At 38.2% G+C, this 17551-nt stretch overlaps 2 protein-coding genes across 3 annotated transcripts in view; one reads left to right on the top strand and one right to left on the bottom strand.

Annotated features, from left to right (window-relative positions):
* Dchs2 (dachsous cadherin-related 2) overlaps positions 1-17551 on the top strand; it is a 236042-nt gene that overhangs the window by 95410 nt on the left and 123081 nt on the right. The window lies entirely within an intron of this gene.
* Positions 2190-8247, bottom strand: LOC134478714 (endogenous retrovirus group K member 18 Env polyprotein-like). Of its 2 annotated transcripts, none has more exons than XM_063260868.1 (2): positions 7654-8247; positions 2190-4783 (listed from the first exon to the last, which is right to left on the bottom strand). In XM_063260868.1, the coding sequence occupies exon 2, from the start codon at positions 3713-3715 to the stop codon at positions 2675-2677; it is 1041 nt and encodes a 346-aa protein (XP_063116938.1). In that variant the 5' UTR covers positions 3716-4783; positions 7654-8247; the 3' UTR covers positions 2190-2674. The 2 variants fall into 2 exon arrangements, with proteins under 2 accessions (XP_063116938.1, XP_063116937.1); XM_063260867.1 differs by having other exon boundaries at positions 2190-4762; positions 7654-8246.

Raw genomic sequence — 17551 nt, 5'->3', positions numbered from 1 at the left:
TTCTGTCAGATAAGCAACTGGAAAAAAGTTTTTTTTCTTTTACAGATCTTTTCACTCTGTTGTTTGTTTTGCTATGTCAGAGCTATTTTTAAATTCGTATGATCTGATTTGTTGATTCTTGATATTATTCCCTGTGCTGTCAGAATTCTATTCTGAAGGTCTTTGTGCTGTGGTTTTATGTCTTTCTCTTATGTTATCGTCCAGTAGCTTCAAAGTTTCTGTTTCCATCTAGGCCTGGATGCATTTGGATTTGATTTTAGAATAGAGTAAGAGATAGGAGTCTGGTTTCAATTTTCTGCGTGCGGGTGCCCAGTTGTTCCAGTACCATTTGTTAAAGAGATTGTCCTCTCTAGTGTAGGTTTTTGGTCTCTTTGTCAAAAATCATGACTATAGGTGCATGGGGCTGATGCTGTGCCTTCTTTTCCATTTTCTATGGAATAGAATCTACAGGTCTACTGCATTCCTCCTGGTGTCAGTGCCATCTTTTGTTCATTTTTGTTATGGTGGTTATTATGCCTTTGTAGTATTACTTTGAATCTGGTATTATAGTCCCTCTAGCTTTGCTGTGTTTGCTCAGGATTGCTTTGGCTTTTGAGGGTTTTTACTAGTTTCATGTGAATTTTAGGTTTTTGTTTTTTGTAGTTTTGTGCAGTGTGTTGTTGGTATTTTAATAGGGATTGCATCAGATCTATAGGTCACTTTTTGTAATATGGCCATTTAACATTAATTTTGCTAACTCAAGAATGTCTTTTAATTTTCTTATATTCTTTTCAGTTCTTTCTTCAGAGCTCTGTAGTTTTCGTTATAGAAGTCTTCACCTCTTTGATTGCTTCTAGGTACTTAATTTTTTAAAGCTATCGTGAGTGAACTTTTTTGGATTTATTTCTTGGTGTAAGAAGAAATGTGTTTGATTTTTATATGTTGATTCTGTGACCTGGGAGTTAGTCAAATTTGTTCATCAGATGTAAAACTCCCCTCATGGAAATTTTTAGGCCTTCTGTGTAATGAATTAGTATGTTTTCCAGTAGGGATATTTGCCTTATATATACCTTATATATCTGTTATATATATCAGTGATACCTTATATATCTGTTGACTGTAGTGCAAGTTCCAATATCTAAACTCTGGAAATAACCTAGGTGTTTGTCAGCAGATGTATGGATACAGAGAATATGATGCTGAGGATGTGGCTTATTGGTAGAGTGCTTAGCTATCATGTTCAAGGCCATAGGTTTGATCACCAGGATTGTAAAAAATGTAATGTACATATATAAACATATATATGGATATTAATCAGTTATAAAGAAAAATGAAATCATGTCACTTACAGGAGTATGAATGGAATTTAAGACCATCAAGCAAATAAGTCAGACACATGAAGTTAAATATCACATGACTTATTTTATATAAGAAAACTAAAATGTGTATGAATGAATGAATGAATGAATGAATAAAAAGATTGTAGGAACTAGAAGGCAGACTGTTGGAAATGGGAAGGAGGTTCAGAGGGAGAGGGAAGTAAAGGAAGTATGATAAAGATGTGTTACTTGCATATGCTAGTTACCCAAAAGGAGCATACTATTATGCATTGGAAACATGCACTAATAAAAAATAACAGTGAGGATAGATACTGTACAATTCTCTCAATACCCCCCAAATTGCTCTCACTTTGGCAGCATATATACCAAAATACCTCCTGCGTCCCATTGCAGGATCTTATATACACAATATATTACATAAAACTTCAATCAATAAGTTTGACAATATATAAAATGAAGAAGTAATCAACTTTATAGAACTGACAAAAAAGGAAAAGAAAAATTCCAGCATCTCTGTATCTGCTTAAGAGTAGGGTTTGTAGTAAGTATTCCTCCCTCTTTTTCAAAATACCTGCCTCAAATGGTTGTATTGGCAAATTCTATTAGACATTCAGAAAACAATGCCACTCTCTGTTAGCCACCTTTGTGTTACTATGACAAAATTCCTGAGATAAGCAGCTGATGAGAAAACATGGTTCACTTTGGTTTGGAGATTTCAGTCCATGGATATTTGGCTATTGGTGAAGACTCTGTAGCAAGACAGTGAATCACAAAAGAACCACGTGGCAGAGGCTACTGCTTGCCTTAAGTCAGCTGGGATGGGGTGTCGTGAGTGTCTAGAGCACTCTGAACTCCGGGCAAGGTAAACACGCACGCCTTGTCGGGACACGGGGGGTACAGCGCTTGGAAAAGAAAGACAGGAGAGACACCTTTGCTGTCTGCACCGCGTTACACTGCATTGCACTGCACTGTACGCACAATCTTTATTTTAGGATTCATATATAGTAAACCCGATCAGTTCACAGAGCCCAGATAATTAAGTAGTGAAAAGGCATTCTTTGTGGCAAGCTACAACGTGACAGACTACAATGTTTATTCTAAAACTATCTAAGTGAAGTAAATAATCACAACCAGTTCTCACAACTTCTCTAGCCCAGGAAGAAATTCATTAGCTCAAGAATGTTGTTAATTTGTCTGCTGTTAGTGTCACAAAGGGTGGCCAGCCACTTCCTCAAGACTTCTGCAAAACAAAGCCAGCTCACAGTATGGATTCCAGAGGGTGAGGGCTCACTGAGAACAGGCATTCCCGTTCTACCTCCTTCTCGCATACCAGGGCGGCTATTGTAAATTGCAGGTTAGAGGGGGTTGGGCCTACAAAGTGACACCTCATCCCCCACACTTCCTTCCTTTTTATTTTTTAACAATAATTTCCATAAGATCAGGTTATTAATAGCATTTCGTCTTATGCAGTAAAAATACACAAGAACTATGGCAATGAGAACTATAATTAAACTAAGTCCCATGCCACTAAAAGTGTGGGTAATGCTCTGCCAGATTCCTTTGGAATCTAATCCTTTCAAAGATTGAGCAAGCAATTGCGCGAATTGTGCTAGAGATTCATCATCATTTTGCTTTGCAAAATCCTTGTCAATTTGATTATGTAAAGATTCTATTTCCTCCTGGGCAGAGGTGTTTCCATTTAAATACATTTTAATTATTTCCCATTCATGTTTTGTCTGATTATAAGGTCGTTGGGTTATACAGAAAGTAGTTGAATTCCAATCACATTTTAAAAACACTTGATGCTGAAGAGCCAATATTTTTCTACCCATCCATTCAACTGTTTGTTTAAGGAGGTCTATTTGTTGTTGTAGTTTGGCGTTTATTTGCCACTGAGTTAACCAAAGTTCATGAGAATTCTCATGCCATAATTCGACAACATGTTTTTCTTGCAAAGAGGTATGTAAAGCTACTCCTGAGACTGCTGCTAGAGAGGCTACAGTTATCAGACTTAACAGTACAGCAACCACTATTCCAATAAATCTTTTTGTACGTTTTAACAGATGTTTAAAAAATTCAGTAGTAACAGAAATTACCGGGTCTTGAGACCAAGGTCGAGTTAAATTTACAGGCAACCAAATATGAGTTTTTTGTTGTAACAGCATAACTGTATAAGGCTTAGTGAAATTTAGTGTGCTATTTAAGCATGTAAACAATTGACAATTTAAACAAGTACAAGAAAAATGTGTAAAATTAAAAGTTCCCACTAAAAAGACATAAGGTAGAGGTGCACAAACAGTAATATTATACATTTTAAACCTAGTAAAATTATAAGTAGTAGATACAGATCGACTAGTCCCTGAATATGAAACATTGTACAAGGTTACAGGTTGCATAGCGGCTGGGATCTTCCAAATATGATTTTGAAGGTGATGAGGGTATTCTTCGGCTGCAACAGCAGGGTTAGCGATTCCACCATCTCCCCACCACAAGAGAGCCGTCTTTTGTTGAAATATAGGAGCTCCGTCAGTTATTTTCTTTGGATCTGGAAGACTATACACAACAGAGAGATTACATCTTGTCTCATTTCATTCAGCACATCCATTAACGAATTTTCCAAATGGTCCCCAAATAATATACCCATCAATATTTTTAGCAAATTTTCCCATACATAGTTGCCAAATTATGGGATTATAAGAAATATTTTTATAAGTGAATTTAGGGCATACAGGAAATGTATTTGTATCAGGTGCTGTTAAATTTTTCCAGGTAACATTAAAGGTTTGAGCAGCCAAGGCTTGAAGCCTTGTTCTTTTGTTGCCTGCTTTTATTCCATGTTGAATCCAATACTGCCATCCCAGAGGGATGCAAGGCGGTTCCCCAATGCAAATAGGCCTTTGATTACCATAATAAGTAAAATTGAATAGTGTCCCATCATCTTGATTGTGGGGGGTTAAATCAGCCCACGGTGCTGACAAAATTTCTCTAGGTGTGGTATAAAGTAAAATATCACTAGTTCCCCATTTTACAGGTTCTAATAAAGGGGGGTTTGGAATATATGCCCAGTACGAATGTGGAGGTACCTCAGTCCCCGATGCAACGGTGAGCAAGGCACATAAAGCTAAAAACAAGTTTTTGGGGTTTAAAGGCTTTCCTGCTTGAAGGACAAGCCGTTGCCCTTCTATGGTCAATTTTTTTAATTGTCCCCATGTAGGGAGGGGATTTAAATTTGGTCGCTGTGAGCGGCGGGATTTTCTTAGCTGTAATCTGGCCATGGCTGCGATAGGAACAAACTCAGCATCCTCAGCTTCTAGCTGGTTTCGCGCTCGCTTCTGAAGGCACGGTTCCGGTTCCTTGGGGAGTTGTCTCCGGGGCTGGTGAACAGGATCTGGAGACGCGGGTCCTGATCCATCGTCCAGGGACCCACTGCTGAATTCCATTTTCTGTGGAGATATAACCAAAACCTTTTCCCCTATAGAGCAATGTGCCCCTCTCCCATTCAGCCTCTGGAGCTGTTTTAGTCCAAATAGGTTCATTAATCACAAAAGGCTGTTGTTGTTGTTCAAAATGTTTTTCAGCTCTTGTTAATATTTTACCTTGTGGTAAATTGAGAAAATTTAAAATAAACAATGTTTGATGCAGTAATGTTTTTGGACTGTTTTGCAATTTAAACAGTATTGGTATCTGAATATCCTCCTGACTCCTCCTTTTTAATTTTTTAATTTGTAACTTAAGAGTGCCATGTGCTCTTTCAACAATAGCTTGACCCTGGGGGTTATATTCAATCCCTGTAATATGAATAATATTATGGAGATCACAAAATTGTTTAAATGTTCTGCTAGTATAAGCAGGTCCATTATCTGTTTTGATTTTAGAAGGAATTCCCATAACTGCAAAAGTCTCCAATAAATGTACAATAACATTTTTAGTGGATTCTCCCTGTTGAGCAGTAGCCCATAGAAATGAAGAATAGGTATCAATAACTACATGTACATAAGAAAGCCGACCAAAAGAAGGTACATGTGTAATATCCATTTGCCATAATTCATTAGGTTGAGTTCCTCGAGGGTTGACACCTGCGGGAATAATTCTTAAATGTAATGGTCTACAAATAGGGCAGGCTTTTACAATCTGTTTAGCTTTTGTAAAAGGTATCTTATATTTAAGATGCAAATGTCCTGCATTTGCATGATTAAATTGATGTTCTTCAACGGGTGTGGTGAACATAACTAAGGAATCCACTGCATTGTTACCTGATACTAATGGTCCGGGTAACTGAGAATGAGAACGTAAATGAGTAATAAAATAAGAATGATTTTTTTTTTGAACATGTATTTGTAAATTTTGAAATAAAGACAATAAAGCAGGCTTATTAGAATATAACACAGCTGAATAGATATTTGTCACTACTCCAACAGAATAGGCCGAATCGGCTATAATATTAATAGGTTGGTTATGAAAATCTAAAAACACTTGTAATATAGCAAAAAGTTCATTTTGTTGTACAGAGTTAAAATTTGTCTGACGTACCCAGTAAGATTTTTGAGTCCAATATGCAGCTTTATTTTTAGATCCATCTGTAAATATAGTCAAAGCTTGTGGAATTGGCTGTACAGCTAATAAGGTATTAACCACAAATTGTTGACGTCTAAAAAAATCCCATAATTTACTTTTAGGAAAATGATATGAAAAAGTTCCCATGAAATCTGCTAAAGCAATTTGTAAGGTTTCAGTAATTGACAACAAATATTCCCATTGTTCCTTAGTTAAAGGGATAACTATATTGTTTATATCTTCTCCTATCAAAGTTATAGAACGAGCTCTACCATTCATAATTAAAGCTGCAACCATGTCAATATAAGGCATAACATTTTTAGATTGCTTAGTTTTAGTGAATACCCATTCTACTGGCATAGCATTTTGACCTAAAACTGCAGAGGGATATTGAAAAGTATTAATAATATATAAAGTTAGAGGCAATTTAGGATCAATCCTAATTAAAAATGCATCCTTAATTCGTTGTTCTACAAACTGTAATTCTTGCTCTGCTTTTGCTGTTAAAGAACGAGGGCTGGATGGATCTGAAGAGCCCTGTAGAGTAGCAAACAAATGTTGTAATGCATGGGTAGGGATACCTAGTGTGGGACGAAGCCAATTAATATCCCCTAATAATTTTTGAAAATCATTTAAAGTGGATAACTTATCTCTCCTAATAGACATTTTTTGTGGAATCACCTTTTGTCTAGTAAGAATATATCCCAAATAATGACTAACTTCTTCCTTTTGAATTTTATCCTGTGCTATTACAAGTCCAAATGGAGAAAAATATTGAGGTAAAGTTTTTAAAATATCTTCTAAAACATTTCTATCACTATATCAGCATTTTTGTCTTGTCTTTTTCGCACAACCTTCCATAAACCACATGTGCCACTGTAAATATTCTGGCTCCTTTAAAAGAATTTTGGCCAAGGCTTTCCAATCATAAGGAGCAAGATTACCATAGTGATCTGCTACCGATGTTATTAATTCTCTAGTGTAATGAGCCTGAGGGCCATAAAGGGTTACAGCCTTTTTTAATTTTGCTAAATCATCCATATTAAATGCTTCCCATCTAGGGGGAACTGCCTCTCCATCTATTGGCTGAGGCCTGATTACAGGGAAAGCAAAGGCAGGCTTTTCCTCATCAGAATCCCCTAATTTTGGTAAATCAGCCAAAGCTAGCTTGGCTTTACTTCAATTAGGGTTAGATGGAGGAGGTGCAGAGGGAACTACAGGCGGGTTCTGCTTAACGGAGAGTTGTTTCACCTCTTGTGTTAAATGCTGTATAGCCTGTAAAATTGGGCGATTGTCATAATTTGATATTGCTGCGGCAGCTAAAGCTGAGTCGGCTGTAGTGGATTTTACTTTTAGTTTGGACGCCTTTTCACTACTTAAAGCGATAGCGTCATTTTGAACTACATTCTGCTCCTCCTCTGTGAGGGGCAATTCCTGAATAACTGGCTTAATTTCTAGTTGAAGATTTTCTACAATATGTTCATCTTCCATAGCTTTTAATAAAGAGTACACAACCGACCAAATAGCCCAAAAACGTAAAGGAATCTTCTCCTCCTGTTGCATAGCCCTTTCTATACTAACCCTTGCCTTCCTCCATACTTCTACATCCAAAGTTCCTTCATCTGGAAACCAAGGATTATATTCTTTAATTGTATCAATACACATATCCAAGTCAGCTGACCTGAGCGATATGCCATATATAGATAATAAATGTTTAAGAATTTTTAAGAAAGGAGAGGAAGCAGATTGTCCCATTTCCCCGTAATAAAATTATACTTACCTTCCTAAGCGACCTTCGGAGTCCCTGTTCGGGCGCCACTTGTCGTGAGTGTCTAGAGCACTCTGAACTCCGGGCAAGGTAAACACGCACGCCTTGTCGGGACACGGGGGGTACAGCGCTTGGAAAAGAAAGACAGGAGAGACACCTTTGCTGTCTGCACCGCGTTACACTGCATTGCACTGCACTGTACGCACAATCTTTATTTTAGGATTCATATATAGTAAACCCGATCAGTTCACAGAGCCCAGATAATTAAGTAGTGAAAAGGCATTCTTTGTGGCAAGCTACAACGTGACAGACTACAATGTTTATTCTAAAACTATCTAAGTAAAGTAAATAATCACAACCAGTTCTCACAACTTCTCTAGCCCAGGAAGAAATTCATTAGCTCAAGAATGTTGTTAATTTGTCTGCTGTTAGTGTCACAAAGGGTGGCCAGCCACTTCCTCAAGACTTCTACAAAACAAAGCCAGCTCACAGTATGGATTCCAGAGGGTGAGGGCTCACTGAGAACAGGCATTCCCGTTCTACCTCCTTCTCGCATACCAGGGCGGCTATTGTAAATTGCAGGTTAGAGGGGGTTGGGCCTACAAAGTGACACCTCATCCCCCACAATGGGGTGTGACCAGAGTCTTACCCCTCATGGGCATATCCTCAGTCTCTGAACTTCTTTCCAATAGGTCCCACCTCTAGAAGCTTCTACCATTTCCAAATAATGCCATGGGTTGGGGTCCAAGGCTTTCATACCTGGACCTTTGGGGGACACTCATCTAAACCATAGCACAGTTGCACAAAACTTCAAAAATATCAGGCAGGAGAATGTGTTAACTTATCTTATGAGACCAAGTAATCTTGTCATCAAAACTTGATTGAGACATTATAAATAAATAAAATTATAACGTGCCTCTCATGAACATAGAGACAAAATCCTCAACAAAATATTAAGAAATCCTGTGGATCAGCAAATTTTCATATATCAAATCCTGTGATCTATGAAAAAATAATACTGGTGAAGTTTGTTCCATGAATAAGTGGTTAGACATTTGAAAGTAATTAAATTAGCCACATTAATAGGAAAAGTAGAAAAATTTATAGGATCATCTAAAGAAATGATGAGAAAGTATCTGAAAAAATTCAGCACTGATTCAGTCTTAGAAACCAAACCAAAACAAACAGCTGTCAATGAGCAGAAAAAACATTCACAGAAAATTCACACCTAATTCTATATTTAATATGATAGGCTGAATGCTTTCTTCGTAAGATCAGGAAAGGCAAAAAAGTGATTTTTCTCATCACTTTTATTTAGTGTTATAGCTTGAAGGTCTTCACTGGAACAATGAGGGAAGAAAAAGAAATAAAAGCAAAATATTGGCAAAGATGAAGTAAATAGCCTTATTCACAGAAAACATGTTTGTTGATATTGAAAACTGAAAAAAATTTATAATAATTTGCTAATAAGTTAATTAACAAGATCCCAAGATACAAGGTCAATATACAGTGAGCAGTTATTTTTTCTATATATTAACAAAAAAGAGGGGTAAATGAAAATTTAAAAATTCAATTTTAAATAATATTCAAAATAAGTTGTTAAGGAATAAGTTTAATAAAATACATATGAAATGTCTATGTTGAAAATTGTAGAACTCTGCTAAGATGACAAAGAAGATCTAAGTAAATGGAAAGCTATATAATGTTTATGCATACTTAGTACATTTAGAATATAACTTCTTTCCATACTGATTTATAATTTTATCACACTCCCAGTCAACATTTCTAACAAGCTAAATAAAAGTTGCTCATTAATTCTAAAGTGTATTTGGTTGGTAACACAGTGGATCTAGAATAGTCAAGTACTTTGGAGAAAAAGAAAACTTCAGGGATGTACTCAATTTAAGACTATAAAAGCAGTGTTAATCAAGAAAGTCACTGTCAGCATAAAGATAACTCAATCAAAATTTCAGATCCAGAAAGAAATCTTCTCAATTGATTTTGTACAAACTCAATTTTCTTTTCTTTTCTTTTTTTTTTTTTTTTTTGTCTTTTTCCTTTTTATCGGTACCGGGGATTGAACTCATGACTGCCTGCTTTCAAGGCAGGCATTTATGCCTGCTGAGCTAAACCCCTACCCCCCACAATCTCAACTCTCAATGGCAAAGAAATTCTTTCTAGTAACTGACTGGGAAATGACTGCATGGCTCCATGGGGGGAAAAAAAAACTCTATAACAATCTTACAACATACACAAAAGTTGCTCATAAATTTAAACATAAAGATGAAACTTTCAAGTTTCCGGGAGAAAATTCAGGAAAATATCTTTGTGCTCTTGAAGCAAGAAAAGATGTTTGTAGAGAGGAGACAAAAATCCAAACTCTAAAGAAAAGAAAAACATCGTAAAATTGAACTTCATCAACATTGAACTTCATCAACCTTAAAAATTGTTCATTAAAACATACTATCAAGAAAATGAAAAGATGAGCTATATTTTGGGACAATATATTTGCTGTAGTGTTATAGTCAATAATAAGTCAGTCGAAATGTATAAAGTATTTGATAAGCTTCCCATCCCACACAAGAATGTATCTAGGAATGTCAGTGAATCCATGAAAAAGTGCTTACTATCATTACCACCATTTCACCAGAGAAGTGAAAATTAAAATAATCATTGACTACTTTACTCCCATTAGAAGGAATAGAATTAAGAAACTGTAGTAGTTGATACATTGTGTCAACTTGAAAAGTGTATAAATTTAACTAAAGTACTCAGCAGGGAGCCAGGGTCCTCATTTGTAAACATTCCCATCCTGCACAGGAGAAGGGCAGGGAGATGGTGTGAGTGCTACACCTGCCCTAGGGCGGGTAGCCTGCTTACATTGTAAGGGAGGAAAAGAGGTTTCCCCACCACCACCACTGCCCCTTTTCCTCTTGCTGCTTCTGCTATTTTCTGCCACCATGAACAGTTGTCCCTGTGGTATGCCTCCTTGCTTTGGAACCGGCTGATTATGGACTGAAACTTCCACAAAATGTGAACCAAATAAACCTTTCCTTCCTTAGTTTGAGGTGTCAGATATTTTGTCTCAACAATGAGAGAAATGTACCCAAGTCAGAATTGATAGTTCCAGTATGTAAGGATGTGGAACACTTGGAACACGCATATGAGGCTGGTCAAATGTTTTAGAAGTATTTTGTAGTTTCTTATGAAGTTAAATACACACATACTCTATGACTCTGGAATTTTTCACCTGAATTGCAGCCCATGGAAATGTAAACCTGGGGCCAGGGATGTAGCTCAGTGGCATAGTGCCGGTCTGGCAAGTATGGGGTTCTGAGTTTGATTCCAAGTACAGCGAAATAAATTAAAAAACCCAGAAAGAAAGAAAGAAAGAAAGAAAGAAAGAAAGAAAGAAAGAAAGAAAAAATGAAAGAAAGAAAGAAAGAAAAATAGAGGAGACCTGTCTGCACAAAGATATGTACAGGAATAGTCTCATAGCTTCATTACAATAACCCAAACTGAAAAAAGGCACATATAATCATAGTGAACATGTACTTGACAAAATATCAAATCTCTATTCACCACATAAAAAAATGCACTACCAGAATATAAAGCAACAAGCCAAATCTCAAAACCTTTATGTTGAATGAAAGAAACCAGAAATAAAAAATCACACATATGATTTCATTCACGTGAAGTTAAAAACTACAAAACTAATCTATGACCGTGGATATTAGAGCACCCTTTGCTTGTGTATGGGGTGAGGAGAATGAGGAAGCTTTCTGGGGTGGTGGAAGGAGTCTATGTCTTGATTGGTGTGTTAAGTACACATATACATGTGTTAGTCAAAACCCAAAGCTCATCTAACTATATCTTCAGACAAATGGTTGACTCTGAATATAAATTTTATTGTAATAAAACAAGGGGAAAGGCTTGGGGTAAAAGAATGGATTTCCTTTGTCTAGAACTGAATGCAATTGGGGGGTGAAAGGTTGGACCAGGGTGGGGGCGGGATCCAGCAACTGGTAGCAGTAGGTATAAGGAAGAGGGAAACATGAAAGCTCCAGAGATAGCATCAAAGAGGGGAAGGGGAGAAAATTCACTGTAGTGTGAATTTACAGTGTAGTCACTGTAAGTGTGAAACTTTGGGCAGCAGTGAATGATGCCTTGCAGGGGTTTGGAAGGAATTTGATCTGTTGAAAATGGCACATAGACTCTCATCCTTTAAAGTGAAGAGCTGCATTATTCTTGGCTTTCACAGAAAATTTGTGTTGCTCTTGAAGTGTCATTGTGTGAGACGATTCATGTGAAGACAGATTTAACATGTCGAGTGGTACTAGTACGAGCGTTTACAACTCTCTTGCTTAACCAGCAAAGAACTAAATAGCACAGGGGCTGCGGTGGATGGGTGGGCACGGAGCAGTGTAGCATTAATTTCTGTTTGTTGGAATGGAAAGATGTGTCTCTGAAAGAAATTCTGGGGGCCTTATGTCATCCAACAATAGGAGTTGGTCCTGAAAGCCTAGTCACTTTATATTTTTTTCCTTGTCTTAGCCGCATTTAAAGGAATTTTTACTTGTGTTTTATAAGTGAAAATGCCTGATGATTTCTTCACGGATGGTTTGGATGGGATGAAACGCCCTGTGGATTTATGGGCACTTGCAACTTGTTCCTAGCAGCTTGAATTCTCTTTCTCTTCCTCGGCTCCCAGCAGGATTATTAGGCTTTCCTAGCTGTTGTGAAACAGCTATGAGCTCTGAAGGCCTCTGCAGAACATTCTGGGCACAGCTGGAATTTACTTTGTTTGTGGTTCAGCCAGGGAAACTGGCATTGGTTACAGATTAGGCTTTGGTGGATGAATGAATCCTCTTGTCACCAACCCCCTCTGCTGGCCTCCACTTTGTGTTTTACTGCTAAGCCCTTTTCTCCATCAATTAGAATTTTTGTCTCATCGGAACACTAAAAATAGCAACTCCAAACAAAAACAAAATGATATTGATTTATGAACATGAGCCCTCAATCAGACTTAGTTTATTATTTGCAATTTTCATTTTCCTTCCTGCTTTCACCTTCTCAGATCACAAATCCAGCCACTCAGTGGTCATACTTTGTGGTTTAGTAGTTTTGAACCACCACACCTCAACACATCATTGTGGGGACAGAAGTGAGGCATATCTCAAATAATATGCTCTTTTCCCTAGATGCAGTGTACTCAGAATATGTATTGTAATAAACTGTCCCTAACTGTTAACAGATCCATGCCTATAAATTTTTAAAAAATATTTTTGGCAGATTTTAACGTTAAGATCTTGCATGCCATCTGATTCAGAGGAAAGATTAAAAGCAAAAAAGGAAGGGTGGGTAGGTAAAATTACTCCTAACAGTTCTGGGAATGATATCATGTTTTAAAATCAATCCAGAATGGAAAATGGAAGTTGCTTTCAGGCATGACAGTCTAGCATTTACAGCTCTGTTTCTGTTTCCAGTTCTCCCAGAAGATGGAAATCATGAAATAGTTCATGAAACTCCAAATCTCCTCTTATGGTGTTATTCTTTTTTTTGAGATGTAGGAAGAAAACACCTAAATATGTAGTCCTTGTGAAAATGTCTGTTTCCTATTCCCCTGTGACCTAGGAGGAGGAGACGAGAGTTGGGGAAGGAGAGAAGGCCCTGTCAGTGAGTTGGTCTGAGGTTGGAGACCTGTGATGGAAGGTGGAATAGGGTGGTTATCTCTGAGGTATGCACACTTGGATGCTGCCCTTACTTTTGAGTAGGAATGAGAGCCCTTCTTTATGTAGAAATCCAGTGATTTTAGTGGTAGGGGCTGGCAGACAATCCTGCGAAAGGATCCTACTTGAAAGTTCTCTAAGGCTGTCATTATCATGGCAGTATCTTTATAAAATTTGGAAATTTAGAAGTAACTCCATCTCACATACAACACTGAGACATGCTTCATGTTGGTCTCCAATGGTGCTGTGTTGGGTCATGATAGAGGATTATTTCGGAACCATGCAGTGTGAGGGCCTAGAGTTGGATAGGCAAAGACTGGAGAATGTGAAGGATAATGAGAACTACAAAATAATATCAATAATTACATTTTAAGGAGCAATCATTGAATGTCAACATTGGGTACTTTCTATACTTTATCTCATTGGTTCTTCCCAGCAGTCCTGGGAGGTATCTGTTACTCCCATTTGACACAGTTACTAGGTGATAGGCCCAGCATTCAAATTCTTGTCTAGTGCCCCATTCTTATTAATGTAATTCTTTACTGGAAGGAAATTAAAATCATATCAACAAATGCCCATCTGTTATGGTATGGATCTTAAATGTCCCCCAAAATTTAATATGTTGAAGGCTTAGTTCCCAGTGACACCCTGTTCAGAGGCAAAACCTGTGAATCATAAGGCCCTGACCTCTAAGTGGGTTAATCCATGTGTGTATTCATAATTTCGTGGTTTATTAGGAAGTTCTGGAAACTTGAGGAGATGGTCTCTTGGTAGAAGAAGTCACTTGGGTGTGACCTTGAAGGATATGCTTTGCCCCTGCCCTTCCTGCCTTTGTTTGCTCCCAGCTGCCCTGAGATTGGTTGTTCCACTGTATGCTCTCTGCCATGATCAGAAACAGCCAGTGGACCATGGACTGAAGCCTCTGAACCGTGAGCCAAAATAAATGTTTCCTCCCTGAAGCTGACCTCTTAGACAGTTTATCAGCACCGTAGAAAGCTAACACACCATCAGTCATTCTAAAATGTTTGTGGGGATATAAACTTCAGAGCTTTTCCAAGAAAAGAAAGTAAACACATTAGATGAACGTTTTACCCCTCAAAGCAAAATCCAAAGCATGTGTCCTTTTAACTCATCCTTGTCAACCGCTTGGTCGAGTTGCAATCTGGGGTCCACTCATGAACACTTGTTTTTATAATGTTCACTATATCTTTTGCTAGCTTCTCTCTGCTTCATAGTTTTGCTGTACATAATGGGGAGAAGAAAAAAGAAACTTCCTTAGCTACTTCCTCCATCTTCTTGTTTGCGAAGTTGTTGCTGTGAAAGCAAAACTTCAGAATTCACTGGAAAAATGTGAAATTCTGGTTTCAGAAAATGGTATTTTAAAAATCAAATCCTGTTTGCAAAGCAAAAGCTTTGTCTTCAAAAGAGTTAGGGAATGACTAGTTAGGCAGAGTCAAACCGAGAAAGACAGGCCACAGAGGAGGGATGCTTTTCTAGAAAAACAGAGGATACCATCCTGCAATTAAAAGTTGCTGTACTTTGTGAAAAAGCAAGTAATACCAATAGAAAGTACAGGAAGTGTAAGTGAACTATTTTTACTTTAATGATGCAATATTTCATTAAACCTAATCCCATTTCCTAACATGGCTCAATTTCAGAAAATACTAAGGGGCTTTTTTTCCTTGACTGTAGAACCATTGACTGTAGGTCCCATTGACCTAGACTAAGCTTATTTCAAATTTTGGCTTAATTTATAAAGAATGTTTATAAGAGAAACAGAGAAAGTAAGCAATCATGAAGCCCTAGCCCAAATGGTATGTGTGGATTAAACAGGACTTAATAAAATATGGGAATCTTTCTGCCTGATAAATGCTTGGTCATGTAACTATTGACTTCCCTTCCGCATTCCAGTTTTTATGGACTTTCCACAGCCATTGGATAAAGTTCATGTATTTTACTATGCACTCTGGCTTGCCATGCAATAGCCTGTCCTACTTTTAATTCTCCCACAGGCCTCTGTGCCTCTTCTGCTCTACATGGCTGCTAATTTCACCAAGGTTCCACCTTCTCTTTTCAGGATATTTAATTCCCACCAGTTTCTTCAGGTCCCTTATGGAGAAATGAGGGCAGAAGGCTTAAGACACACAAATAAGTCTAACGATGCACCCAGTATTGAAATGATGCAGGGAAGTGACCGACAATTCAGAGGAGAGGAGAATTACCTTCCCTGAGGACAGGATGGCGGGGAAGGCTTGCTTGGAGAGGCAGCCACCGCGTTGGCCTACCTAGGTCAAATAAGTGAATCCTAGGTAAGAGCTGGTCATATGGAAGAGGAAGAGGAAGAGGAAGAGGAATTCCCTACAAAGAAGTTTAAGAACCTACCTTGAGTTAATTATTGAAAGAGGGATGGATACTGTGACCGTGGCTCATGTGTCTCAGCCAGAATACACAGATTAAAAATGAAATGAAAGGAAATAAGCCTTTAGAGATTTCAAAGGCAGGGCACAAGGAGGGATCTGAAAATATGGTGAATACTTTAAAATTTTAAAAATTATTACAGCAAAAGATGCATTGCCACCAGTCCCCTTCAAAATACTTCCCCAAGCTACTATTTTCTAAAGCAGTTCTGGGAGTCTTGATTTTTTTTCTTAAAGTTTTTTGAGGCAATGTCACTCTAACTTCGGCTGGTCCTAAACTCACCATGTAGCCCAGGCTGACCTTAATTTCACACAGTGATCCTGCCTCAGCCTCCCGAATTCTGGGATTACAGGCATGTGCCAGGCTTCATTTGCTGAGTGCCTTTAGTTGTGCTGTTGTGTCTGCCTTGGCAAAGGATCCTCTCATGGTCATTCTGACTTGGGAGGGTTCCAGATGTGTTGGGCGAGTTGGAGGAAGGCATCCTCCTGTGCTTTTCCGAGCCTGCTTCTCTGGTGCATGACATTGCACACCAAGGCTCACTGTATAGTTTGAACACACCTTGTGTGGGCCTTGGGCACACCATAAACTCTTTTCTCTTTTCAAATTAAGTTTTGAGAATTGGCAAAAGGAAGTTATAAAGCCCTCACAATTACTGTAAAAGATGGGGGGCCTTGGGGGCTGCCTAGTACTTCATCTAGGATTGGACAGAATTCTGAGACACAATGGGCAAATGAAAACCTCTAACTTGGGCTGGCCCCTGACCCCTGGTGGACAGCAGAAATCAGCCAGCGCCTCCTCTTCTCCTCTCCTCTTTCCTTTCTCCCCCTTTCTAGCCCTCTCTCCCTCCTTTTCTTTCATCCTTTTTTCCATATTTATTGAGTTCCTGTAATGTGCCAGGTATGCTTCCACGGAAGACAAAAAATTTATTGAGGTAATTTAAGAAATGATTGTGGTGGACATAAAAGTTTTATCTGAGAAGGAATTTCAGAAAGTAGACTGCATCTGAAAAGAAACCCCAGAAAGGCCTCGGCTGTTCATACTCAGTGTCTTCTCCCCAAATCAGGATGCTGTGGAACCATAAAAATGGCAGTTACTTACCTTGCTCAGTTTCCTAACCTACAAATCGGTGGTCAGAATTCTTCCCTTGAACAGGTCCTTTTTTATCCTAAAGCAAATGAAGGCTCCTGGAGAACATCAGCACATTATGCACTTATAAATGAAGGCTTTGTCAGTGGTCCACTGTGTTTTCTCTAGGCTCCTCCCTGTTTTAATCTATCAATTCCCATTTCTCATTAATTCTTCCCTGTCTTCTACTTTATTCTTTTGCTTGCTTTTTTATCTGCTTCCCTCCACTATTGATATCTGACCACTTTCCAAGAAAACTCACACTTGACCTAGTAGTTTACAGCTAAACTGCATTGGAAAGAGAATTTCCTTCTGCATTGGAAATAATTTAACTTGTTTAAATTTGGTAAGGGATAGGGATATAGCTCAGTGATAAAACACTTTATTAACAATCACAAAGTCCTGGATTTGGAAAGCTAGCATTAAAAATTAATTAGTAATTAATAAAGTTGACGATTGTCTTGGTTTTCAAACAGAGCTTGGTCCCTGAGAAGGAACCTTTTCCTGCTGGAGTATGGGCTTTATCTGCTGAGTGTCTGCTTAACCAGGTGCCACACTGAGCGTAGAACCAGCTTTGAAGGAGACGGAGATGCTCTCCCCTTGCAGACGCTATGGGTCATGGTGGAGGCCACACAAGG

The sequence above is a fragment of the Cavia porcellus genome, unplaced genomic scaffold (genome assembly GCF_034190915.1).
Source record: "Cavia porcellus strain 051 isolate PalLab524CR breed Dunkin Hartley unplaced genomic scaffold, mCavPor4.1 scaffold_14, whole genome shotgun sequence".
Lineage (NCBI taxonomy): Eukaryota > Metazoa > Chordata > Mammalia > Rodentia > Caviidae > Cavia > Cavia porcellus.
Note: the sequence above shows the minus strand (reverse complement) of the source record. Positions and strands in the feature narration are given on the sequence as shown.